This window comes from Catharus ustulatus, chromosome 12 (assembly GCF_009819885.2).
Source record: "Catharus ustulatus isolate bCatUst1 chromosome 12, bCatUst1.pri.v2, whole genome shotgun sequence".
In the NCBI taxonomy this organism is placed as follows: domain Eukaryota; kingdom Metazoa; phylum Chordata; class Aves; order Passeriformes; family Turdidae; genus Catharus; species Catharus ustulatus.
In genome coordinates, this window is record NC_046232.1 from 21,694,356 (window position 1) to 21,721,037 (window position 26,682).

Here is a 26,682-nt window from a genome sequence, read left to right on the forward strand (position 1 = left end):
TCCCAAATTTCTAAAATTTGCCCCTATTTTCCCCCAAATTTCCTTCTAACTCATCCCGATCTATCTCAAAATGGCCCTGAACCTCCTCAAATTTGCCCTGAACCTCCATAAACTTCCCCAAATTCGCCCTGAACTTCCCCAACTTTGCACTAAACTTCCCCAAATTCTTCCTAACCCCCCCCAACTCACCTAAACTCCTCCAACTTTCTCCTGAAATGCCCCAAATGCCCTCAAACACTTCCTAAACTTCCCAAACTCGTCCTAAACTTGCCCAAATTTGTCCTAAACTTCCCAAACTCACCCTAAACGCCTCCAAATTCCTCCTGAACAGCCCCAAATCTCTCCAAACTCATCCTAAACTTGCCGCTCCCCCTCACGGCCCGGCACAGCCCGGCCGCCGCTCCCCCTCACGGCCCGGCACAGCCGCGGGGCCACTCCCCGTCACGGCTCGCACTTCCGGGGTAGCAAATTTCCGAACTTTGTACATTATATAAGGCGCACCGGACTATAAGGCGCACTTCCAGATTCAGGCCAAAATTTTAGTCAAAAGGGTGCACCTTATAGTCATGAAATTACTGTAATATTTTTTCTTACCTGCATTGTACTGCATTTGTTCATTTTCCAGACCATTTAAAAAAAACACTTTCTTCTACTTCTTCTAGTCCCTCTCAATTTCAGATTGCTTGTGGATTAATAAGTGTACTTATTTTGTGATCAAAGTGATTAAACAAAACAGTGGACTAGGAACAGCACACTGACGTTTGAACCCTCACTCAAATGTACTTGTTTTGAACTGAGGATTATTACTTTCTGAGGATGAATACCAAACAAGTTCTTTACTTACCTTCTTGAAACTTCATCACCGCTATGTTTCCCTAGTTTGCTTATGAGAATCCCACATAGATACTGCTAAAAGTCTACTATAGTAAAGTTGTTATTCTGCCACTTATATCCTGTTGCTCTGACATAAGGTATCCGATCGATGTTGTGCACCTTGTCTTTACAGATCTACGTTGGCTGTTAACTCCTCTCCTTGGCTTCCGGATACAAACCTAATTCATCTGAGGATTTGTCATTAAAGTTTCCAAGAATTTGATAGGAATTTTGAGAAAGCGACTGGCACATTTGCCATTTCTAGTCTTCATTATCCGCTGTGAATTTTGTAAGGTAACTGTTGATGCTTCTAAGAAAACATTTCAATAATACAGCTTCATATACATGCCAAGGAACATCTTCTAGGATTTGAACAACCAGCCGCTAAAGCATCCCTCCTGTGTAGCAACTGCAAATATTTATAGCCTGTTTAATGCTCTCAACAGGCATGTGCAAACTTGGATTTTTCATTACAAAACTTGTAACATATTTACTGTGTTTCACTATGTACAACCTTTGCATAATAAGAGTTTCTTCCAGGCCCGGTACCATTTTTTCAGATTCTGTGATTTTGCTTCTACAACAGATTTTTAAATAAAATATACAGAATTCTTACCTATAAAATAGAGAGAGGTGCAGAAATTAAAAAAGAGAACTTGAAAAAGTAGATTTAAATTAGGCTATTCAAACTCACTATTTTTCAGGCAAGAAGGTGAATGCTGGAAATACAACAATCCTGTCCCAATTATGCGAAAGGCTTCTTCGATAACTGTTTAATCATATTAACACAGGGAAATTAACCAGATTTCACTCTCCTGTGATATCCAGGAAAGGAAGCACCCGATGGTGGCTATCCGGGGTACGCGGTGCTCCGAGCACGGAGCTGTTGTGTACCTCTGATGAAAAGGGGATCGGGAGAGCACCGCGCGGACACTTCCCGGGCCGAACCCGGCACCCGGTCCGGACCTCCGCTGCCCCCTGGCCCTCGGTAAGAGACAGGTCGCTGCATTCGCCCTTGAGCGAGCTCCGCGGACGGAAGACGCGACGCTCTTTGTCTGTGCTGGGCTCTCGCGGAGAGGCTGAGCGGGCGGCGCAGCTCGGAGCCCGCCGCCGTCGGCGCTCCGGGGCAGTCCCGGTCCCTTCCTGCCGGGTGCCGGTGCCGGTGCCCCCCGGGCCCCCCCCGCGTCTCCCCGGTAACAGCGCGGGGCGGGCGGGGCGCGCGCGCCAATCGGCGCGCGGCAAGATGGCGGCGGCGGGAAGTGCGGCTGGGTTGGGCGGCGGGCGGTCGGCGTAGGGCCCGGCCGGGCTCCGCAGCCTCTGGCGCCCTGCATGGAGCGCGGCGGGAGCAGCCAGCTGGACCCTGGCTTCTCGCAGCAGAACACTCCCCTTCTCATCGTGGAGGACTCGCAGCCCCAGGGCGCGGAGGCGGACGTGGAGCGGGCTTGGCTCGGCGTGCCGGCCCGCCAGCTGGTTACCCGGCGGAGCCCGAGCCCCGTGCTGGTGAGCGCCCGGAGTGGTGGCAGCACCACCCGGCCTTGCCCGGTTCGACCCGGCTCTGACGCCGCCCCTGCCTCTGTCTTGCAGGACATCATCTGCGGTCCTGCCGGCAGCCGGGCGCCGCGGGAGCGACTCGCAGGTAAGGGCGGGGCGCGGGGTCACGGCGGGTCCGGGTGCTGCGGTCGCGCTGACGGCGCTGTGCTTGCAGAGCCCATGGAGAGCGCGGCCCGCCCGAGCGCCTCTGGACCGCGGGGCTGCGCAGCGGAGGAGTCTCCGCCGCCCGACGGGGAGAGCAGGTACGTGGGGTGGGCCGGGCCGGGCCGCGGGAGCCGCCATCGGGAGGCTGTCGGCCGCCGCCTCTCCGGCCTGCTGAAATCTCTCTCGTGCTGAGGACAGGCCGAGAAGGCGGATGGGTGCTGTAGCGGCCGTGCTCGGCCCCGGCCAGGACGTGCGGTACGGAGCGCTTGGAGCGCCCGGCTGGTGCCAAGTGACCCCTCTTTGTGGAGCGCGAGCCGCGGGAAGGCGGCCTGCAGGAACCCCTGCGCGACATTAGCGAGTCTCTCTGTTGCAGTGCCCTTGGAAAGGCCGGGGAACGAAGTGAAGGTGATGGTGAGGACTGTGCTTCTTCGCCGTGTGTAGAAGGTAACTTCCCCATTTCAGGTCGATTTTTTGGGTTTTGAATCAGATCGACCATCGTCTGTGCAGATTATATGAGCTGACTTACTTGTTTCACCTGGGGTAATTGTGCCGGTAGTAATAGGTTAGAAATTGGCATCCTTTTCTGGGAGTTGATTTGTATGCTTTGGTATTTGAAAAAAAAAAAAAAATGGTTGATTTATTATGGTTAGAAGAGATCTTTGAGACTGAAGGTGGTTTAGAAGAGGCAGGGATGCGTTGTGATCGCATGTGGAAATGGAGCCTTATTATTAGCTGGCATAATAGTCTTTGTCATCACAGGATTTTCAAACACAGACTGTGTATTATCTAGATTATTTTCTTTTCATGGCGTCTACTGCAGTTCCTAATGGCATTACATAAGCCCTTGCTGATTAATACAGATTTCTGAGTTAATGGCCGCTGTCCCTGTTCTGTTACTGTATTTTAATTAGTACAAGTGGGATCAGATCAGTTAGTTTATTTCAAGTTTCAGCAATAGCCCAAATACTTTGTATGTTAGAGGGTTTATTTTTTGCCCTTGTGAAAGTGATAGATGGCTGTTGAATTTTAATTTTTTTTTAATATATATTTGTGATGGATGTCTGATGTTAGATACAGGCATGTCACAGCTGCAGTTTGGAGTTCTAGAGCTGTCGCAGAGCCAAGACTTTGAGAGTGACTTCGTGCCCAGTGAGGGAGATGCTAGGCATCAGCTTCACTCTGGACCTACTGTCCTTTCTTCCAGACTTGTGAAGAACGAGTCTAAATATGGTAAGTGAAAATGATCATAGATGTCTTCATGCTGTTATGTAGATTCTATCTGGTTTCTTTAAATTATAAATGTTACATTTTTTGACAAGAAATACAGTATTAGTAGTTTTCAAAAATGAATTCACAGCTCACTGGTAGTTGCAAAGAATTTTGCCCCCTCTTTCTTAATTTGTTTTCTTGTTCCTGTCCAAGTGCTATCATTGATTCTTTTACTTGTCTTTCCTAGTTAGTTTCCAAAATATTTAGACAATCTGATACTGAATTCCCTCCCTAGTAAAAACGTCATCCTGTCTGGTTTTTTTTTTTTCCTTGTTATCATAGATAGTTCAAAATAATTTTTTCTTTCATATAAGGCTTGCCTTGGTATTTGTGTATTACAGACCTACATTTTCTTGTTTGTATATTAATCCAGATGATGTGAGTAACAAATATTTTTATTTTATATCTCTCTTCCTAGAACATTGTGGGGGCAACACAGAAACTGACTCCAGCACAGAAGCGCATTCTACTTTGAAAAGCCAAGCAGAGAAGCCTGAAAGGTAAAACAGTCTGTTTTCTCTGTAGGTCTTTTGTGGAAGTCCTGGAAGCTGATTTGTGTCTTTTTTTTACTAGACTTTTAGATGTGGGAGAGGGTTCAAGGCAAAAGAGAAAGGTAAAGGGAAAGATTATGTACTGCTGAGATGTTTTTGCAGCAGTGCTGACTAAGGAGTGCTCTCATCATTCCTTGGTGATATGATGACAAACTCCTAAACACAAAGGTATCAATAGGTTTGTTTTTAAGGGCAAGTTCACTGCGTAATAAAATATGCCAGTAATTTTCCTAAAATGGTATGACTGGAATATACTAGAAGTGATAATTAATTGTAAGTCACAGAAGTTATCTTGAAATAACTTAATCAATTGTAGGATGGGCTTTGGCTGCACAGGAGAAGTCTGGAGGATAAATGGTGGTATTCCAGGATGCTTTTGAGTATTTGGTATTATAAGCTTTGTGGATTTAACTGTTTTAATGGTGTTTCACACTGTTTTTAAGTGTGAAACTTTGGTTTGTTGAATAGTTTTTATTCTATCTGGCATAGAATTTATATAATGCTTAACTCATCTTGTGTTACTGTATTCTGACGCAAAATAACATTAAAGAGCTGAAACTGAATTCCTAGAATCTGCATTGAACAAAAGTCAGTTGAACAATCTGCATTCCATTTAAGCATTGCTTAGATTGGTAGAAACCGTAAAAAACAATTCTGAAAGTATAACTTACCGAGGATGAAAATGTTACTTTTTCAGGAGAAGTTGGTCTTCCTTTTTCTCTCCTTTTGTTTCCTGTGTTATGCATGAGTGAATGCCTTCTATCTGTTACTGATTGATTTTCTTTACAATGTTGGGGTCTTACTTCAAATTTTGAATTTCTCAGGTCAAATACTGTGTCTTGCATTTCCAGAACTCTGCAGGAAGCAGAAGAGCATACCAGAAAGAGAACACCTGTCAGTGATACCAGTAAACCTGAGGCATCCCTTGATTCTGGTCATGAGGAGTCAGATATCTTGTCAACTCAGGAAGAGATGTTTCCCGAAAATCATGCAACAGGTAACAATAAAACAAGCAGAACCAAAATGTCCATCCCAGAGATAGTTAAAAACATCATACCTACTTGATCTTTATAGACATGTGGTGTTTTGGGGTGCAGAGTGTCGTGAGTATTCTTCATGCGATGTCTGCTAAAATTGAGAATACTTTTGAAATGAAAGTCCACAGCTTCATTCACTGAAGTACGGAACAATGTCTAAATGTCACTTCTTTTGGAATGGTTACTGGCTTGTTAAATGCATTTAATTTCCTTTCTTTCTGTGCCCCTTGAAGAGTAAAATGAAAACCCAACTTTTATCTTCTTCTGAAACTAATAATGCTCTGCCATTTTAATGACACACCAGTGTGGATAAGTAGTGTAGGCAAACTTCTGTCCAGTGTTGTCTTTTCTGGTCTGATCACGTGGATAAACTTTCTGTCTCCAGAAGATTCAATAGCAGCCTTCTTCTCACATTGAGTCAGTGGTCAGTGCAAGGTGTCTTTTCTTACGAGAACCTTGCCTGTATTTACATTCTAGTGCTGAATCAGGTGTGCCAATATTGGAACCATTGGGGATTTTTTTTTTTTAAATTCCCAGGTAGGAGGACTTGAACAATCTAAAATCTGTTCAGATTTTTCTTTTTCATCTGAACTATTTTGTGCTCACATTTCACATACTGAGCGATCATGTGCAGTCCTTCACCAGCTCTGAAAATCAACTTGTCATTGCCTATCTGAGAAGGAGCTGTGCAATAGCATAAGTTTAATTCCTTAGAATTTGCTGATCACTGTGGTTTTTGGCCATATTTCTATCTTTATTTCCTTTTATTCAAAGCCACTGCAGGGAGTGGCTGTCCGATAACCAGGATGGAAGAGGGAAGTTCCCTGGCGTGTACCCCTGCCCACAGTCTACAAGTCCTGCAGCTCTCTGGACAGGAGGGTCATTCCATGTAAGCAAAAAATCCCCAAACTCTTTCAAGAACTTCATTGCAGTAGTGCATTCCCTCTACTCTCTTCATTATTCAAAGACTTGTGCTTGATTTTAAGCAGCCAGTGTTTTAATTTTGCACTATGAGAGGGGCATGGCCTCGTTTTGCAATGAAATGAGCTAAGGGTCGCCATGTGATCACTGACTGTCACTAGTCTCTTACTGGTGAACACCTGACGCTTGGCTGTCATGAGAAGAGTTGTACTGTGACGAGCTGGAGCTTGATAATGCGCTTTTTAGTGAGGTGTGGTTTTCATTTCCACGTTTCCTTTTGGTCTGCAGTGTCTCTTCAGGCGTAGTTATTCCTCCTTCTGTTTCCTTTGGACCCAGTGCCCTTGTCCCCAGCAGTCCTACTGAACAGAAGCAAGGAGAAGGTAACATTTTTCTGCATACTGTCTGTGGTTGTGTTTCTGTGCACTGGTTTAGTCAGAACTTGCAGCCTTTGTGAAATCTGTTAAAATTATATTTGAAGAGTAAAACAGGACTGAGAACAGTAAAGTGATGGATGAAGGTATGAAAGGAGATCTATATTTGTAACTCTGTTGTTTATGATTCTCTATATTCTCTATCTGCTATTGATACTTCCTGCATAGCTATCATAATAAAATTAGTACTGTTGATAGTACCCCTTCACTTGAAAGATAGGAAATGCTTTGTATGACTTACAGATTTCTGCTGGCAATTGTCTTCCTTCTTTAGGGACAAGCCATTCTTGCTACAGGCAGAAACCTGTATTAAGTCTGTGCTGTTAGAGCAATAGGAAGGACAGATAAGAATTACATCGTATCAGTTATTTTACCTTAATACAGACAACTTCCACAATATTTGTAAAACTTTTCATATGCTATAAGTGTGTATCCAAAATTGTGGTTCCTAAAGAGGAATTGTTCAATATGTTGGTTGTTATATATTTTCTCTAAGCATGCAATTACCATCAGGGGTAAGATATCCATCCATGCAGGCTTTTAGTATGATACAAAATCAAATATTCCTTTCTGAGAGATTCCTGTCACAGGATGTGAAATACTGTTAGAACAAAAATTTTGTTAGCTGGGGTCTGAATTTAGTTGCATTTTAATAAAGATAGCAAAAGGAAAATAAATACCTCAGAAAAATGCTTTTTTATAAATTTCAGACCCTTTTTTCTAATTGTAGCAGTTCTAGATCTGTAGCAAAATAGTCATATGAATTTGTAACAAAATACTTTCTTCCCCCTTTGAAAGTAAGAATACAGATGTTTTTGTTGATTTTTTTTTTTTTCGGTACAAAAAAAAATGCTTCTGGAGATGAGATTTTACAAAATTAAATGCACCACTGAAGACAGATCTTTTAATAGAATGTTGGAAATTCAGGTATCACACAAGAATTTAGTGCTAGTATCTTTTCTGCTCTTTCAAACCAGATGAACAGATGGATGCATCTATCCCTGCAGAAGAAAGGGAACTGATGCAAAAGCAGAGAGGAGATATGCTGGTGGAGATGGCCATCCCTTGCATCCGTCCAGGACCTCTTGTTCAGCCACAGGCTTCAACTCCAGTGTCCCAGAGTGCCCCCACCTTCTTTCCTGGATCTTTACCTATACCATCACAACCAGAATTCTCTCATGTAAGGGTTCATGTATATAGCTTTTCTGATGTTTTTATACGACTGATGCGGAAGATGTATTTGAGTCAACCTCTGTTCTTTTGTGTTGAGCTTCCCTACTAAGCTGGTTCTCATGAACCTCCCTGTTCCCTCCCTGTTATATATTAGTTATACTGTGTGGCAGATTTTCCTGCAGAGAAAATGCAGAACAGCTTAAGAGGGCATAGGGAGTTACAGAACATAAAAGTTGTTGTCTTAGACTCTACTGCCTTCTTATGCTGATGTGGGCATCCTGCATCTCAAACTGCATCATAAATTAGTTTTTTATCGGGCAGGACCTTAGCATCATTTTTTGTGGAGAAAGGGAAGCTGTTCCATACTAAAGCATTTTTATTCTCCTATAAGGCTAGAATTAATATACTGCATTTCTCAATTTGCTTATTCTTGCTATGCATTGTTTCTTTTGTGCATTTTGATTCTGGAAATTATAACTGTTCAAAAGGATTTAACAGACAGTTTGTGGGTTTATACCTTAATATTATGAATGTCATGAACTTGCTAGAAACTTCAGTAGTTGAAGCAGTGCTTCTCCTTAGCTGAAAGCAGCATTTGTGTTAATACAATGTTAACATAGAGAACCTTTCCAGAAACCTTGGTTGTTTGAGTAAAAATAGCTACTAATTTGCCATATTTGCTCTGTATTTTGTGATTTGGTAGTGGAAGATATCGAGGATTGTGTCTCACTTTGCCACAGATATACTAAATAGTAATGTGTGGTGATAATTTTTCTCAGCAAAAACAGGTCAATCATGGCTCATATAAATGTGTGGAAAAAATGTTCTGAATGTTTGTTTTTATTCTCATTGGTTGTTTTTTAATCTGTCGTTTTGTGCTGAACTTGCTCTGATCCATAATCCAGTGTAATTTTTTAGGAATAATAAACAAACAATCCTACTTGGGATGTCCTAATACTTCATGTCCCACTTTTTTCGTTTTAGGATATCTTTGTTCCAACTCAGAGTCCAGAGAGGAAGCATGAAGAAGAAGAAGAAACTGCTGCTTTAACTCCTTTATGCTTACCAGGAGATCTCTCTCGATCCACTGATGCTTTGTCAAAGATATCTACAGATGACTCTGTGTCACAGCCTCCTGAGTCCTGTAAACTGATGCTTTCTGCAAGTGCATGTAGCCAGCCCACGAATACAGACGTCAGTTCAGGCTGTCTGAACACAGGCCAAGACAGTGAGACTACACAGATAGAGAGGATTTCTGAATGCAAGGCCTCAGACTCAAGACTCTGTTCTGTGGAGAATGATAAAATAAAACTGAAAGTGAATGCAGGTGATCAAGCACCCTCTGAAAACTGTGAAAAAGCAAAAAAGGAGGATGTAGAGACTACAGGAATGCCTGTAGGACAGTTTGTTAGTGCAGGTGTTGCAGGGGACGAGCCATTTGCCCCTACAGTTCATCAGGAGATCGAGTGTATTTCTAAAAGTCAGGCTGCTGCAAATCAGTCTGGTCTGCCTGAAATTTTGTCATATGCTCAAGAGACTTCCAAACCTGAGGCAGTTCCTGAGACTCAGTGTGAAGAACAAGAAGAAAAACTGCAAGTAAAAGAAAAGCAAATAAAGGAAGATAGGTCTCTTGTTAATATAACATTTTCTCATAGGTTTATTCTTGAAAAGGAAGGACAGTGTCATGAAGATACAGAAGAGAATGATTCTTGTAAAAATAGCAATAATGTAGCCCAGGAATTAGAAGAGGTTGAACCAGAATGTCAGGGAAAAGAAGCTTTGAAAGGTTGTACTTCTCTTGCTGGCAAGGCAAAGAACATGGATGAACTGTCTTTTAAGGCTGTTGCTGTGGCAAAGCTCAATGAAGTCTTAGCTAAGCCTTCTGTAGGGGAGTTACTGGAGCAGCACAATTTGCTTCCAAAGTTAAAGGGTGATGTCCAGTCAGAAGTGGCGTTGCGTGCCAAAAACCATCCTGATTGTTCAGAACTGGGACAGGTAATGATAATAAGCAATCAGCCATCACTTCAGGAGAGAGGGGTTGAAACACGAGTGATTCAGCAGGAGAATCAGGTGCCAAAGAATATGGAGGTTACTGTTACAACAAGGAATCTGGAGCAACAAGAGCAAATGCAGCCACAGAAGGCAACTTCTAAATCCCCCAGTCCATCTAGTGGTAAGTAAATTTGGCTTAGTAGTTCAGAGGTATATAACTTGAATAATGTCAAGGACAGCTGTATACAATCCTCAGTGTTTTCAGGGAGCGTTGCTGTTGGATGCAAGTTGAGCAGTCTCTCTTAAGAGCAGCGCTACACCTTACTGTGTTATACGCAGAACATGACTTTGCTGTTTGCTGTGTGGTGTAATTCTTGTTCCTGACTCACTACTTTATGGTAGAAATGCAGGGCAGTTTGAAGAACTTAAAACATTGTGACCTTGGCATTTTTCAGGGATTTTTGTGACTTCTCCCTTGTCAACAAATTATGAAGCATAAATCAGTAAGCACAAAGTGTGGATGAGGGCTTGCCAGGGGTGCACTCTGTCCCTTCATCCAGGTCACTGATGAATAAGTTGAGGCTGGACCCTGCAGTGACCCCTGGGGTCACCAGTAGCTACAGGCCTCTGACTAGATCCTGCACCACTGATCACAGCCCTCTGTGCTCCCTGGAAAGGCTGACTTGGAGTAGAGACAAGACAGAGCAAAAGGAATAAAATAGGTATTTATTGAAAGGATACACTGTGGGCAGTGCAAGAGCCTGGCCGAGGCTGCACCCAAATCAAATCCAAGATGGATCCTGGTTATGAGTTTCTATACTTTTATAAGTTTTTGTTCGTCTACTGAAGTTCTTGGGTTGGTCTTCAGGATGTTGCAATTGCTCAACCACATCTTTAAAGCTTGTGATAGCTGGAGAGCTGATGGTTTTCAGAGTTTTCAAACAGACAATACATAACTGTTTGCTGACTGGGCATTTTTCTGTTGAGAACATTATGCAAATTGCTTCTCTATGATGTTGATAGTTTACAAATAAATGCATGGAATGAGGCAAAAGGAAAGAGCATTTTACTAGGTTTTTTGTTAAATTCTGCAGCATCTGCACATAGTAAATCCGCCAAGGTATGGTTCCCCTGATGGGGTAGGCCACCTCAGCCATCATTCTCTGTAAGTTTTAGGTTGTCAATTCGGGCAACATGTAGCTTTGCCAATTCATTTCTATCCTAACCTTCATTTCTGTTTTTGACCTCATCTCCTTTTTCTCTGGAAAATCCTGAGCATCTCTGAAACCAAGCTGCATTCTGTAGAGGAATTTCTGTCAGGAAATTTGGTCTCCCTTTTATCTAGCACTTGGGAACAGTTACATCAAGTTGACCACAGTCCAGATTTTCACTGAGAAATTTTCCACATAAAATGTGAGGGATATCAGTTGGAGCAGCTGTTCAGGCATGTTTTGTACAGCACCAGTGTGATGCTTTTACCTATTTCCACAACAAAGTGAACCTGTGCTTTTGATATTTGAACTAAAGTAGACCCTTGAAATTACGAATTGTGGTGCTCTGTGTCTTTCAGGAACCCCATTTCATTTTACTTTGCCGAAGGAGGGTGATGTCATTCAGTCCTTAACAAGCATAACACCACCTCTTACTGGTCATCTCAAAATGGGACCCAGGAGACACAGCACACCAATTGGTGAGTTTGACCCAAATGGTTGTTCTGCAATGAAAACCTGGAAGCTTTTGATTCTTGGTGCAGGATCTAATAGGATAACTCAAACCTGCCTTAGCAAAAAACATCGCTACACTCCCATTCTATGGGAAGGGCTTATCCCTTCCCTGTAGTTTCCTTTGTTTTCCAGTGTTTTCTCAATCTCTGCTGAGGTGTTTGCTTCCCGAGTACATGGAGGTACGAAGCATGTCTTTCTTGCACTCACTGTGCTCCTGCATACAGCTCCGTTAAAGAATGTAAAAGAACCTTCTGAGTAGCAAAAGAGAGCACTACAAGAACATTGTTTCCAGTTTTCATCATCTTTTATCAGGATTTCACTAGGTTCACAAAAAAGCACCCTGCAAGTGCTGGATGAAAAGAAGTGTGTTCTGCTTGGTTAGTAGTAAATAATTCTGTCACAAGTGAAGGATAATACCTGTGCTACAGAATTTTCATGCTTCCGATCTCTAGAAAGGGATTTCCACTACTGCAGCATTACTAATAATGCATGCAGTGAAGTGTCTTCAAATCCAAACTAGGATCTCAACCTCAGCAATGTAAATGACAGTAACTACTTCTTGTTTCTTGTTTTTGTTTTTCTGTTTTCAGTGGATGATACTTGCCCAGACAGCACTATAGCAACCAGTGATGTTACAGCAGAGGGCACAATGGGGACCAACAACGTCACTGTGGAAAGTGCAGTAGTACCAGCTGATGTGTCAGAAATGTGTGAGAAAGGAGAGTCTGGTGTGGTTCCTGAGTCGGATGCAAAACTTTCTCTGCGAATGAACCCTGCTACGCCTGTGAATGATGGGAGCGAGGAGTCTTTGCCATTCAGCTTGGAAAGTAAGAGGATGAAACCTGAATTGCATGAGTCCTACTGGATCTCAGCCCTAACTCAAAACCTCTCTGTGGCATTCCCCGAGACAGTCTCTGAGTCCCTGTAATTTTTCTCATTTTTCTTTTGGGCAGTGTCACTTAAATATGTTTCTCTGTTTCTGCAATGCTCTAAGCAAGGATGAAGTGAGAGGAGAGGCCTCTGTTGTGAGGAAAGGTATTTCCAGCAGACTACAAATTGTGATATATAGTGGCAATAGTACACAGGACAGGAAGTGAAGTTTGATTGTGCTGGGAGGGGAAAAAAAATATATACACACACACACATATATATATATATATATATATACATGTATATATATATATACATACATATATATATAAAAGAAAGTGTGATCATAGAATTGTTTGGGTTGGACGGGACCTTAGAGATCATCTAGTGCCAACACCTCTTGCCGTTGGCAGGGACACCTTCCACTAGGCCAGGTTGTTCCAAGTCCCACCCAGCCTGGCCTTGGACACTTCCAGAGTTGGGGCAGCCACAACGTCTCCAGGCAGCATATGAAAATGCATCACCACCCTCACATGGAAGAATTTCTTCCTAACATCTAATCTAAGTGTCTTGTCTTTTAATTTGAAACTGTTTCCCCTTGTCATATTACTGTCTACCCATAGAAGAAGTCTCTCTCCCTTTATTTTTTTGATAATCCCCCTTTTAAGTACTGAAAGGTTTCAATGAGGAGTCTCTGGAGCCTTCTCTTCTCCAGGCTGAACAAGCCCAGCTTTCTCAGCCTGTCTCTGTAGGAGGGATTCTCTAGTCCTCTCATCATCTTTGTTACTTCCTCTGGACCTGTCCATAATCTGGACCACAAAAAAGATTGACAGGGTTTTAATCAGAGCAGTGGCATTCAGTCTGATAATCTGAAATTTGTAGAAACGTAGGTCTGTTCTGAGAAGTTGGATGGGGAAGCCTGGGTACCCTTTGTCCAGTATTACTCAGCCTCTCTTCACTGAGTGTATGGAGCTGGGAAAGGTCAGGACAGTCTTTTTGGATGATGCCCAAATCATCCTTCCCTTCCTTCTTGTTTCAGAGCCTGCAGCCAGTGACAGGAAAGATGGATCTGCTGAGGCTGCTACCAGGTAACTGGGCTTCTTGCTGGGCAGAGTTAATACAAGGTTCTGGGTAGATCCTTTTTCCGCACGTTATCAGCCACAGGGAAGAAAAATTAGGAGACAAAGAAGCAAGAAACATTCTAGCGGTAGACATGATGTTAAGTCTTTAGCTCTTGCAGCAGGTTTTGATCCATAGGCAAAGTGGGAACCCCACTTGTTTATTCATTATGGGTTCTGTGGTTCCTACTAATGTCAGCATTTTGCCTCCATCTGATTGTAATCAAAGCCAGAAATTCATGTCATGTGCAGTCCAGAATGCATGTCTGCCTTATTCATCTCTTAAATTTCAAATACGTGGGTTTCTGCTTTCTTTCATGGTGCAATTTTCTGCGAAGAATCTCTGAGAAGTTCTGAAAGAGAATTGTCTTTTTGGTATAAAGCTGATAGAAACATAGTCAGTTCATGGATATACAGAAATCACAGGTTAATATGTTGACCAAAACATTATTTATTCCCTTGGTCTTTTGTTTTGTATGTATCTATCTTACCTCACAAGTTGCTTGATTTAGCTTGCAGGAAGTAATGTTTGTACGTAACAGGAATCTCAGTAGGAGGACAGCGACCTGTAGTCATCCAAGTGAAGAATAGTGGTTTGAAGTAGCAAGAAAACTTAGAAATAAACTCAGTATCTCTTGTTATAGGATTGCTTGCTAGATAGTAACTGTGCCTCAGTGCTGTGGATGACTGATAGTAATTTCTCACTGGTTGGGGGTGGGTTATCTTGGTAGGTATGGGATGAACATGAACTCCCAGGGTCTACTTTATGACTGCCATTCCAAGTATTTTTGCTGTGTCATGAAATTCCTGAGAAATAAGCCATAAAGGGTCTAATTGTGTCTCCTAGTGGGTACCAGAGGCAGTAGATGCTGAAACTCCTGATGGTGCTGCAGTTTTCCACACAATGTTTTCCAGAATTGTTCCATTGCTTTTGGCTGTTAGGGTGTCTGCAGAAATGACAGAAATGCTTGTGCAACTGCATCTTCTTTCTTGATCTTTGAGACAGGTCATCTCACTCATTCCGAGGCTGTGTAGGTCGACAAACTCAATACTCTTTGTTGTTCTCACAAGGAGCTAGAGAATTCTTGTTCTGCTGTGTGAGGGTTTTTCTCACTTTCTAATGTGTTTTTGTTTGTTTGTTTGTTTTAAATGTGCACTGCTAGCTCCAAGAAAGCATCATCTGTGTTTAGTCGTGTCTGTGAAGTTCGTCGAGAGGATGAGACCAGAGGTCATGGTCTTTCCGCTTCTACGTTTAGGTAACTCCTCACAGTCTTTGCCTGCCAGTCCTGGTTGAATTTGTATCCATATATGCGTTTTCTACATCAAAGAAATTGCATTAAGCCATTTTCTTTGGGTGACTTAGAAGGTTGGGGACAATGGGGTAAGTATACTAAATCTGTATGTTTGTGTCTCGCATGGTTATCAGGCTTACCTTTCGGTTGAGCAGCCGTGTGATTCCAGAAGACCAATATGCTTCAGTGAAGTCTTGGGTTTAAGAAAACTGAGATCATATTTAAGGCTGTTTAAATACTCTTTCTGTCTCCTCTTCTAAGATCTTCTGAGCAGTTTTGTTTGTTTGTTGTTCCTGCTGCTATTGTCCCCCTTCCAAAGCACTGTACAGCTGCATATGTCACGGTGACGAGGGTGCTGCCTGGAGAACTAAAAATCTGCTTCTTCTGTGTTTTCCATTCTGTCTTTTGATGGGACAGTGAGGTCTTGGTCTATGTAGAAAGAGTAACCTTAGTTTCAACGCTTACATTGAAGACCATAAAGAATAGGGGGTTCCAGCACTGGGTGAGGCACAGCCAGAAGGGAAGACAGTCACTCCTCAAAATCCTCAAGTACCTGCGGGAAGCCAAATACGTACTTGTAGTTTGGCTCAGTAGAGTGTCCCCTATAGTACCTGGCAGAGGCAGTACTTTTGGCAGAGCAGATGAATTCTAATGAGAGCATTAGACAGCATTTGTGTTTATGCTGCTGGGTCTTCTTGCTACATGTAATTATCAGTTTCAAGCCAATCAAGCACTGGAGCAGCCTGAAGTAACTTCAAGATGACATGCTTCTGGAAAGTTGCGTAGTTGGTACCTAATGTGTGGAGTGTAGCAAAAAATGTTGTATTTCAAGACGCACTTAGTTCTGTACATTGTCAGCCATAGGTTTTACTACCGTGTGTATCACTTGAGAAGTGTTGAAAGGTTTTTTTATTATTTGAACTCTTGGAGTTCTGTACAATTTTGAGAAGCAATTGAGTGACTGCCAAGTTGGGGGTTTTTTAATGCTACTTTCACTTGAGAGGCAGCATATTGGTTGTCTCATTTTAATCAATAGTTTTGATCTGTGTGTAACTGGTTTGCAGGGGGGATCTGTTCATTTTTCCTGGCACACAAGAAGATGCTGCATTGCATACAAATCCCGGTGGTTGGCAGTACCAGCAACAGAAGGCAGATGGCAGTGGTGGACAGATTCTAATTCCTCAGAGGATGCAGCAGGACTGCCATCAACAATTTTCTGATGCAGGGGGTGGAGAGTCTATGGAGACTGATATTGTAAGCACTCAGGCAGAAGATGGGAGAATAACGCAGAGAAAACAAAGAAAGGCTGTCAAAATTGATCAGAGTCAAGAGAGGTGGGAGAACATCAAGAATAAAGGGATCCAAACTACAGCAGACTGTCTTTTTGCCCCAGCAACTGTTACAACAGCAACACAAACATCAGAAGAAATCTCTAGACAGGTGGAAGTGGGAACCAGTATGTCTGGGCAAAGACCTGGGCAACAAGATGTGAACATTCAAACCGATGAGAGTGGGGAAAAGCTTGTCAACACCTCTGGAGATGACACGGACTCTTTGCGCAGTCAGGTGGGATGAGGGCTGCCTGTATTTAACTACTTTAGGATGCTAAAGTATCCCTTCAGACATTAAATTCATTAACAGTTGGTTCTCTATTGAAAAAAGGCCAAGGACCACTTTAAAATGTTAATGTCACAAGCTGTCCTGAATCAATTGCTAAGGTAGCAATACTCACTGGGCAGCATAAATTTGGGAAGTAAATGTCTCCGTATATATTTTCTGGAAAAATGTGATGAGTTTTGATTGGTTGGTTTAATGTTTTTGTTTGGGGTTGGGATTTTTGTCAATAGAAAGACTAGAAAAATTGTTTTTTACTAAACTTGATTTAAGACTAATAGGAGAAAATAGGGGAATAGGAGATTAACATGGCTATGAAAAGACAGTGCAAGATTGATGTGATATGTCTGAGAATCTACTCAAAGAGTATTGGAAGCTGTGCTAAACCAGCTGTGTTTGCTGTTTTCTCCTTGGACTGTTGTGATTTCTCTTCCTCTACTTGTCTGCAAAATGAGTTCAGTTCTCCTTTGTGTAGGGTCTCTTGTGTTGTTGCATTGATTTGTAACAAGATGCTTGAAGGTCCTTTAACATGGTATGCCGGTATATACCTACTGCAGAGATAGCCCTACTCAGAAATAGTTTGCTTTTTGTTGTGGTCTGTTTTGTTTCTACTGTATCCCCTTTATTACAGGGAGAGGAGGAATTTAACCTTCTTCACCCTCCCAAAGGCCGAGTCCAGCGTCGCCACATGCGAACCATTCGAGAAGTGCGCACTGTTGTTACGCGTGTTATAACAGACGTTTACTACATCAACGGTGCAGAGGTGGAACGAAAGGTAGTTGAGGTAAGTTCCTGTTTTTGTGGTTAAATGGAATGAGATATTGGCTGAAAAATAGAAGTAGTTGAAGTGAGAATGTGTTATGGCTAAAGAAAACAAGTTAAATGAACAAATCTGTGTGGTGTGATAATAAGGCTTTCTTCATGAGCAGACTTGCAGGCCTTTAAGTGAATGGCAAAAGCTGTGGTTTTGATGCTGGTATGTTTCATGCCATGTGTTCTGAAGGCGCATTCAAGTCTCAAAAGACTTAACTATGTGCATCGAATTATTAAAATAGTCTTGGAGTTTTGGCAGAATAGAGATATTTCAGAATGAGAAGAAATTCTTTTAGTAAGCAAAAATTACTTCTTCCTGTAAAATTTAACTATGTAAGATAGTTTAGCCTATTTCATTTTTAACCACAGTCTTTTGAGTCCTCTGTACCACATTCTGTAAGAGATCTTCAAAAATCAACTTAAAACTGTGGAACAAACCAGCCTTTTATTAGTACAGTTGTGTATGTATATTCATTAATTGGAAAGTCTTTGAAGAATCCAGAAGATAGCTGAGAAATGCTGATTTGATGGGCATAGTAATCACATAATAAAGTGTTACTGCTATTCTATGAAGGTAAATAACCTGAGAGTCTTGTGCTGTCTAGTCACAGTGAGTAATGACACAAAAGGGTAAACTAGTTCAATACTTTTACAACTTACACTACTCACGAAATTCCTTATTGTAATATAAAAATGGAGAATTAAGTGTCGTGAAATATACTTACGTAGTTTGTGTAATCACAATCATATAAACCATTTCCACTTTATCTACCAACACTTGATACCACTATTTTATAGATGCATGTTTTTATATCTGTAAAGCTGTCTGAAACTGATCTTGGATTGTAAGCAACCAAAGGCTCCTCTTGTCTCAGTATTTGTTGCAGTCTCACACTCTAGAAGGGTGGGAATTACTCAAAGCCAGACCAATTGGATACCAAGCCAAGCTCTGCGCTGTTGCTAAGGAAACTTCCTTGTCCAACCAAGCAGGGGCAACTCTGGCAGTCGCACCTGCAGCACCTGAGCTGGGGCCCCTGCACAGCTCCAGCAAGCTGATGCATGCCCTGCTTGAGTCCCTACACAGACACCACAGTCAGATCAGATTTCTCACTAGCTGGACCCCAGGTTTCCCATGGCAGAATCTCAGACATCTGCATCCTTAAAATAATTTAATCTTGTTGCAATAAATAAATAACAGAATAGCAGCTCGAGGTGGTGCCTCCAAGGAGAGACCTTGAACAAAGGGCATCCTGGGCTTTTATACCCTTGCAGTCTAAGCTGGAAAAGTGTGGGAATGTTCCTGCTGTGCCTCCGAGTGTCCAGGTCCCACAGCCCTTTGCCTGGGGCTCTTGCCCCCCAGAGCTCAACACACAGCTCGCACTTGCAGCACCTGCGCTGCCTGCACTGAATGTATTCCTCAGCACTGCTGAGTGAGTTCTTAATGTGACTTCTTGACAGAGAGCAGCTGCAGGCCTGTAGTGAGAAGTGCACTGTCTACTGTGGATTAGCCCAGACTGAAGTCTGTGTGGCTATCATCACCTTGATGAATGTGTCTGTACTTTGAACTGGTGATTATAAAACATCTAGCACTTGCATCATCTTAGACAAACCTCTTTTTGTTTCTTTTAAGGAAACTGAGGAGCCTGTAGTGGAGTGCCAGGAATGTGAGACTGACATGTCCTCCTCTAGAACTGCAGGGGGCTCGTCACTGACCTCAGGGGACCTTGGTGATGTCAGCTCCTTCTCATCTAAGGCCTCAAGTCTGCACCGTACATCCAGTGGAGGAAGCAGTGGTCATTCTGCCACACACAGCAGCAGCAGCAGCTCAGGGCGAGGAGCTGGAGCTGTCAAAGGGAAAGTGTGTGGGACAGAAACTGGAGAATTTGCTTTACCCATTGGCAGAGGCGTCTTAGGAAAACTGAGGTAAGTTTAGAGTCTTGGGAAAAGAAGAGATGTTTTGCAGAAACAAACATCTGGCTTGTGAGTCTGAAGCAGAGTAGACCTAAATCAAAGGTTTTCTGAAAAAGATCTGGCTTGAGCAGAAATAAGGAGGTAGTATTAACTTTTGCATCTGTTCTTCCTGAAGGAGTAGCTTGTTTCCTTGAGAGGCATTGCTTTGCAGTTTAGTAGCAAAGGGGCAAACTTCTGAGCTGGCTTCTCTTCTCAAAACAGTTAACTCATAAATTCTCTAGCCCTAGGAAAGGAGCTGGGCAGCCTGCATCACCACTCAGAGTTAGCCAGACAGGAGCACTGCCTTGTGAGGAAGAGGAGGACTCTATGCCTAGCACTCGTCAGGCTGCCAGAGCACCTGTGACACCTCGTGGACGAGGAAGAAGAGGACGCCCACCATCTCGAACAACAGGAACAAGGTACCCTGGAAAAAGGAGACTGTAATTTTAATTTATTGCAAGAAAGAGAGTGGGGAACTTCTGTTTTAACATCCTAGAGGGAAAGGAGTACGGAGTATTTCAGAAGTTAGTTTTTATATCATATAGCGGCTGTAAGCACGTCACCCAAGTATTTTATACTTAGTAATTGTTTTTTCAGATCCTTCTGGGAATGCTTTTTGTCTTTTTGGGTTTTTTCCTCCCCTATCTGGGACTGCTTTTTTCTACAGAGATTTAGCTGGACTTCCAGGTATGGAGGATCTCTCAACTACAGCATCACCTGAGGAAAAATCATTTACTCGTTCAGTTCGCCTGCCAGATGGAGGAGAGAAATCTGACACTTCTGGCTTCTGTGCCTTACGTCGAAGTGACTCTCCAGAAATCCCATTACAGGTGGTGACTGGTCCTTCGGGCTGTGCAGACTCATCCACTGGGAGCAGCTTTGTGGGCCTCAGGGTTGTAGCAAAGTGGTCCTCAAATGGGTACTTTTATTCTGGGACGATTACCCGAGATGTTGGAGCTGGAAAGTACAAGCTGCTCTTTGATGATGGATATGAGTGTGATGTGCTAGGAAAAGATATTTTGCTCTGTGATCCTATCCCACTGGAGACAGAGGTGACTGCACTCTCTGAGGATGAGTACTTCAGTGCAGGTAAGAGCAGTGCTTGAGTTTCATCCTTGATTTTCTCAGTTGCTGAATGTAGTGAGAAATGGATGCTTGTTCCAGGAGGAGAAGTGTGGGTATGGTTAGCTAACTGCTGTTACTTGCTGTCTTGTCAGGTGTGGTGAAGGGACACCGGAAGGAGTCTGGAGAGCTATACTACTGCATTGAAAAGGAAGGCCAGAGGAAATGGTACAAACGAATGGCTGTTATCCTGTCTGTGGAACAAGGAAATAAGCTTCGGGAGCAGTTTGGGTTAGGTCCTTATGAACCTGTCACCCCCCTGACCAAAGCAGCTGACATCAGTCTTGGTAAGGAAAGGTGCTGTTTGAGCTGCTGACTGCCTGTTCTGTGTCTTGTGCCTTTGAGGTGGCTCTAGTACCTGATCTGAATTGCTAATGTTTAAATGTTTCTGGGTATTCAGTGATGCTTTTGGTACTTTATAGTGAGATCTTTGAGATCCTTTTATTGTTCTGCATCAGAGACTTATGGTATTGACTGGCTTATGGAAAGTGGTCTGCTTCAAGGACAGTGATGCTTGCCGTACTTACATACACTTAGTGGATGGCTGCTTTGGTACAAAGTCACAGTGCTGGGAGGAAAATAGACAAGCAGGGTACAGGGCTTGAGAAGAAAGATACATTTTTTTTCTTGCTTTCCTCTGTCTGAGAGCAGTGGGATGTATCTTCTAGGTTCTATTGAGTTTAACCACTTCTGTACAGATAGGTAGAGTGAAAGCTTGTGGAGTTTGGTGGCTATAGTGACTAGCCCATGACTAATTCCTGCATACTGTATTGCAGATAATCTGGTGGAGGGGAAGAGGAAGCGACGTGGTAACCTTGGTTCTCCCAGCACTTCCAGCAGCAGCACAACTCCCACCCGAAAAGGGCAGGAGAGTCCACGTGCCCCACCAGTCTCACTGTCTGGGAAAAGGAAACTTATCGCTTCTGAAGAAGAACGATCCCCAGCTAAACGCGGCCGCAAGTCAGCAATGACAAAGCCTGGTGAGAGCTTGGATTCAGCTGGTTTTTTTCCTCACTGCTTTGTCTGTAATTGATCTTTCCACTTTCCATAACTAAAAAGTAGATGAGATTGCTTTTTTTTTTTTTTTTTGTTCTGCATGGTTTGAGACTGCTTCTCCCTGGGTGCATTCAGCAGCTAGAGATACTTTTAGTATAGTCTGAGTATTTATTTGCCATCTTTTCAGTTCTGCCTTTTAGAAATGTTTTGACTTCAATATTGTGATTTGTCTCTTATCTCTTTAGTCAGTCCTTGAAAGCTGTTAAAGGGACCCCTCACAGCAGTCAATGTTGTTTTAGAATATTGATAAGACTTGCAAACTTGTCCCATTAGTCCTTCATATTTTGATTTGAAGATTCTTTGCAACCAGAAGAATAAAAGATCCCTACCCAGCCTAGTGTAATCATAGCCCAATCCTGCCTCTCTGTGTCTTCTGCAGTAAAATGTCTGAATTGAACAGATTCCCCAGGTAAGATATATTTGAAGACTTACAGTGCTTCTGTCTCTCTGCAGGGGCTGTGAGAGGTGGAGAGTTTGCAAGCACCTGTGAAGGTGTAGATGCTGCAGATCCCCCAGTACTGAAGGGCGACCGTGGACCCTTACCCCACAATAAGACCCTCTTTTTGGGCTATGCCTTTCTTCTCACCATGGCAACACCAAGTGACAAATTGGTCAATCACCAGAAGCCATCAGATGGTCCCACTGGGAGCAGTGAGGAGGAAGAAGGTGAGGCAAATCTTACCCATTACATTTTCAAGTGAAGTACTTTGTCTTTGGGAAAAATGCTGGATACTGGCTGATCAGACATTTGTGTGAGTACTTGTTTACCGTTTTGCTCTTTAATCCTTTGCAGAATCCTTTGACTCAATCTCTGACTTAGCCAACTTGTGGCCTAAGATGTGACAAACGTCAGTGATGATCATAGGCCTGTTTAGCAAGCCAAGAAAGGTGTGAAAATTAGTGAAATCAGCAGTGTCAGAATAGTATAATATAAGAAGGAAGGTTTTCTGATATAAGGGGTAGCGCTGGCAAACATAGAATTTGAAATGTATGGATTGCTCCAGTTAGCCTTTGCTGGTGTCGTGTTTCATGCAGTCAAAGAAGCGACAGGGTGTGCTAGTGGTTTGCTGCCCTTTTTGCTGCCCACTCCCCCTTCTCTTTTTTTTTTTTTTACTCTTGCAATGATTTTCTCTAGATATTCATGGGAGAATGACTGGGGTCTCTTACTGGAATGGATTAGGGCTTTGTAGACTGAGGTGTATGGGCATAAGCAGGTAAATTATAGTAAAAAATTGAACTTTCTGCTGTAGATTTTTTAGCGATGACTCCGTATGATAAACATTACATAGCACAGCAGCTGCGAGCAGGAGCTGGCTATATCCTGGAAGACTTCAATGAAACCCAGGTAAGGGTTCACTTACTAATCTAGAACAGTCACAGAATAGTTGAGTTTAGAAGGAATTTATATAGCTCATCTTGTCCAGCTCCTCTGCTGAAAGTGGGTTCAAATAGAGTAGATTGCTTAGGTCCTTGTTCATTAGTTTTTTGAGTATCATCAAGGATGGAAACACCAGAGCCTCTCTGGTTGATCCAATTAGGAAAAAAAAAAGGAATTTCTTGTATTTCAGTTTGTAACTGTTGCTTCTTGTCCTTTGAGAGGAAAACACTGACAAGAGTCTGTCTGCATCTTTTGTAGACCCTCATATCAGTCATGAATATGCATTAAAAAGTCCACCCAAGCCCTCCCTTTTTGATCTTTTACAAGCTCAGTGCTCTCAGCCTCTTCTGGTATGTCAGGTGCTCCAGTGCCCAACCCCCTTAGTGGTCCTACTCCAGCATGGCTGGTGTTTTTGGTATACCGCAGAACCTGAGAGTGGATGAAGTACTCCAGATGTGGTTCTACCACAGGTGTGTGCCTTGGGACACTTAGAGGTACAGCTCTTCCCTTACCAGATCTACTTGGACAACTACAGTAATTTAGTGTAGCTTTCACTTATTTTTTTTCTTTTAAATAAAGATGGTAAATTGTTTTTGGAACATCTTGCTTGAGGAAACAATCTTGTCTAGTGACTTACTGAGTCTCAGACATCATCTCTTTTGTCTGAACTGGAAGAGAGCTATGATACAAAAACTGCTAGGCAGAGTTTTTGCCTGTGAACTGCAGAGTTTGGAATAGGATATTATTAAACAGATTCTGAAATCAGTGCTACCTTTATCTAATTCGCCTCTCACATAATATGGCTGTGAAGATCAGAGTTTCAGTTGTTTTCTTCTTTAAACTGTTTAGCAGCAAGATAATTTCAGGTTTTGGTTTTGTTTTTTTTTTGCAAGCACTGTCTCCTGTTTATATGTCTTCTTTTCTCCCTGAAGTGTAATGCAGCATACGAGTGTCTTTTAATTGCGGACCAGCATTGTCGAACTCGGAAATACTTGCTGTGCCTTGCCAGAGGGATCCCTTGTGTGTCTCACATCTGGGTCCATGATAGCTGTCATGCTAACCAGCTTCAGAATTATCGGAATTACCTTTTGCCAGCTGGATATAGCCTCCAGGAGCAAAAATTGCTAGAATGGTGAGTCAAATAACCATGATCTAAGTCTACAGACTCTTGGAGAGACCTGTTACACTTGGGAGGCTCTTGAATAGCTGCAAATACTGAAAGTGACCCCAGTACTGCTCCCTATACTTCCCTGCCATACAGGAATAGCACTTCCATCTCTTTTCTTGGATTTACAATGACTTCTAATGCCAAAGTACATTTGGGTGCCACATACACAAAAAACAGAGTCTCCTTTGAAGTAGGGAAGGCATCAGAAAGGCGTGAGGAAGACAATTCAGACAAGGCTTCCCACACCCTTGGCTAATTTCTCTAATTGCTCAAAAACGGATAAAGGAGATGTTTGCTATGTTAATTTCCTTTCCCCTTGATATGTTTTGAAGGTAGCTTCTGCATTTTCTATGGAGTCTAATCTGTTCTGAGATGACAGAAGAGGTCAGACTCCTTAGGCAAGCTGAGGGGCAGACACAAATTTGTAGATAGCTGTAGGCTTTTGGGCAGGAGACCGATGTCTTCCTGTTCAGCCCTGTCAAAGTGGAAGCAATTTGGATTTGCACAAAAAAAGGTGGTTCAAGATTAGGGAAGAGTTCAGCTTAACTTTGGATATAGGCTGCTGTACACACACCCCACCAACACTGTCTAGCTCTGTGTTACTCTCTATAAACATAGGCTAGTCATTCCAAGTACTTCAGGAAGGGTGCTAAGAGAGTGGGTCATTGTATGCAAGACATTAAAAAATCATATATGGGAGCAAATCAGGTGACTAGACTGCTGGATATTCTTACCAGTCTGCGTTTCTCCTTACTCTACAGGCATCCACGAGAAAACCCATTCCATAACCTGAAGGTTCTCCTGGTGTCAGACCAGCAAGAGAACTTCCTGGATCTGTGGTCTGAAATTCTCATGACAGGGGGAGCAGCATCTGTTAAACAGCATTACTCAAATACTCACAACAAAGGTACTCATTGGCCAGTTTCTCAAGGAATCCTATGCTGCTGTGGTCTTTAATGTGGTTTAAAACCATGTGGGATGATTTACAAGGTTGTAAGTAGAAAGGAAAGCAAAGGGCAGATGATTGCTACTCAAATGTAATCTGTATATAGATTATGTCTAGGACACCTGTCTTGCAGAGGAGGTGCTGCAGCAATTCAGAACACAAGGCATCAGCTCCCAGCCTATGTTGGAAGGGGGAAATAAGCAAGAGTTGCTCCTGGACCTTCTACTGGTCTCTCAAATTGTGCTTCCTTTGTCCTTCTGAACTTGGCTGTCTCTCCCTCTTCATATGTGATTTAGGCCTTAGCACTCACAGCCTGAGGTCAGGATTCAAGATCATGCTATACTGTTGGCTACTGGTTTTCTCCTAATTTTTATCTGGACTGAAAGGAATATTTTCTTGCAAGGTGCAGGGTTGCAGTAGGTGTGTCTTTACTTTTACAATGAGAATTCGCTGCCTAGGAATGAGAAGATGTCAGAGTGATTTGTAGTGGTGAAACAGACTCATCTGCCAGGTTGGATGGGGCTTGAAGCAACCCACTCCAGTGGAAGGAAGCAGAGGGTGGAATGAGATGAGCTTTAAGGTCCCTCTCAAATAAGTAATTTTGCATTCCATGCTTGTATGATGTTCTGCTGCAGAGCAGAATCCTCTTTCTTTACCTGACACATACTTGTCTTTCCTCCTGTACAGATATTGCTTTGGGTGTTTATGATGTGGTGGTGACTGATTTTTCCTGCCCAGCTGGTGTCTTGAAGTGTGCAGAAGCTTTACGGCTGCCTGTTGTTTCACAAGAGTGGGTGATCCAGAGCCTTATTGCTGGGGAGAGGGTAGGCTACAAGCAGCATCCAAAATATAAACATGACTATGTCCCTCACTGAATGAAACTGGCCTGCTGTCCAACTGTCGTGCAGACTGTGTTTTAAACAGGTTTTAAATATTTGTGAATCGGGCAGTATGCATGGATTATTGTATATAGTTTTATCAGCTGGAGTTTTATGATTAAATAAATGTTTGATCTCTTGTGGTATCTGCTGGTACTCCCCATTTATCTAAACTTAGTCCAGGGCAATGCCTTCAGGAAAGAAGTGCAGAGAAAAAAGAAATGCTTACATTTCTCTGAGCTAAATATCACTAATATTCTGATTTGAGTAAAGCCTGAACTCAACACAAAGTCAATTACAGAGGAAGAGGTGTTTTCCACTGGCAGAGGTTCAGGGCAGTGGCATTTCTGTTTGTTGGAAGAGTACCATGTTGTGTATTCTTCCAGTTTGCTGTTATTTTCCATTAATCTCATTAAGGTGCTGCTGAATTGAGAACTTCTAAGAATTTTGGACAAGTATAATTTTGCGTTGGCTCCCTTTTTTTTTCTCTGTCATGACTGTATAGGTATTAACCTGTCTTAGTCGTGGTGGGCTCTAATTAGAGATAGACACAAGAACCTTGGACAAGTAAATTGCTGGGAGACTGAGGTACAAAGAGTATGTAAGTGCTGTGTATCTTTAAAATGGAAATGGGATAAATCAACTGCTTTTGAGCTTCTGCATTCACATCTTGGTGGTCAGCTGGCATAAAGGCAAAAGCTCTTCACTCAAATTGTGCTATAGGTTGAAGACTTCCCTCCATCTTCATACAACCTTTAGTACCTTGCTTCACAAGTGTAAAGTTTTTCTCAGTGTGTATTTTTTCCTCTAT

General features: G+C 42.7%; 1 protein-coding gene across 5 annotated transcripts; it reads left to right on the forward strand.

Annotated features, from left to right (window-relative positions):
• Positions 1–1,779: 1,779 nt before the first annotated feature.
• Positions 1,780–26,017, forward strand: TP53BP1 (tumor protein p53 binding protein 1). 5 transcript variants are annotated; one of them, XM_033070537.1, is made up of 27 exons: positions 1,780–1,861; positions 2,458–2,509; positions 2,579–2,666; positions 2,942–3,012; positions 3,640–3,798; positions 4,256–4,337; positions 5,240–5,385; positions 6,200–6,314; positions 6,635–6,726; positions 7,755–7,957; positions 8,935–10,123; positions 11,513–11,632; positions 12,257–12,493; positions 13,576–13,624; positions 14,818–14,910; positions 16,011–16,512; positions 17,192–17,344; positions 19,004–19,296; positions 19,566–19,742; positions 19,991–20,412; positions 20,541–20,732; positions 21,222–21,425; positions 21,955–22,167; positions 22,752–22,846; positions 23,812–24,011; positions 24,809–24,954; positions 25,681–26,017. In XM_033070537.1, the coding sequence occupies exons 3-27, from the start codon at positions 2,584–2,586 to the stop codon at positions 25,866–25,868; spliced, it is 5,424 nt and encodes a 1,807-aa protein (XP_032926428.1). In that variant the 5' UTR covers positions 1,780–1,861; positions 2,458–2,509; positions 2,579–2,583; the 3' UTR covers positions 25,869–26,017. The 5 variants fall into 5 exon arrangements, with proteins under 5 accessions (XP_032926428.1, XP_032926427.1, XP_032926424.1 ...); XM_033070536.1 differs by lacking the exon at positions 1,780–1,861 and adding an exon at positions 2,136–2,373; XM_033070533.2 differs by lacking the exon at positions 1,780–1,861 and adding an exon at positions 2,136–2,373 and having other exon boundaries at positions 2,458–2,666.
• Positions 26,018–26,682: the final 665 nt, after the last annotated feature.

Bases quoted from the DNA above. Each gene is read 5' to 3' on its own strand.
- TP53BP1 (XM_033070533.2), top strand. From the start codon at position 2,203: ATGGAGCGCGGCGGGAGCAGCCAGCTGGACCCTGGCTTCTCGCAGCAG. The intron at 12,494-13,575 runs GTAAGAGGATGA...TTCTTGTTTCAG, and splicing joins TTTGCCATTCAGCTTGGAAA to AGCCTGCAGCCAGTGACAGG. The intron at 24,012-24,808 runs GTGAGTCAAATA...CTTACTCTACAG, and splicing joins GAGCAAAAATTGCTAGAATG to GCATCCACGAGAAAACCCAT.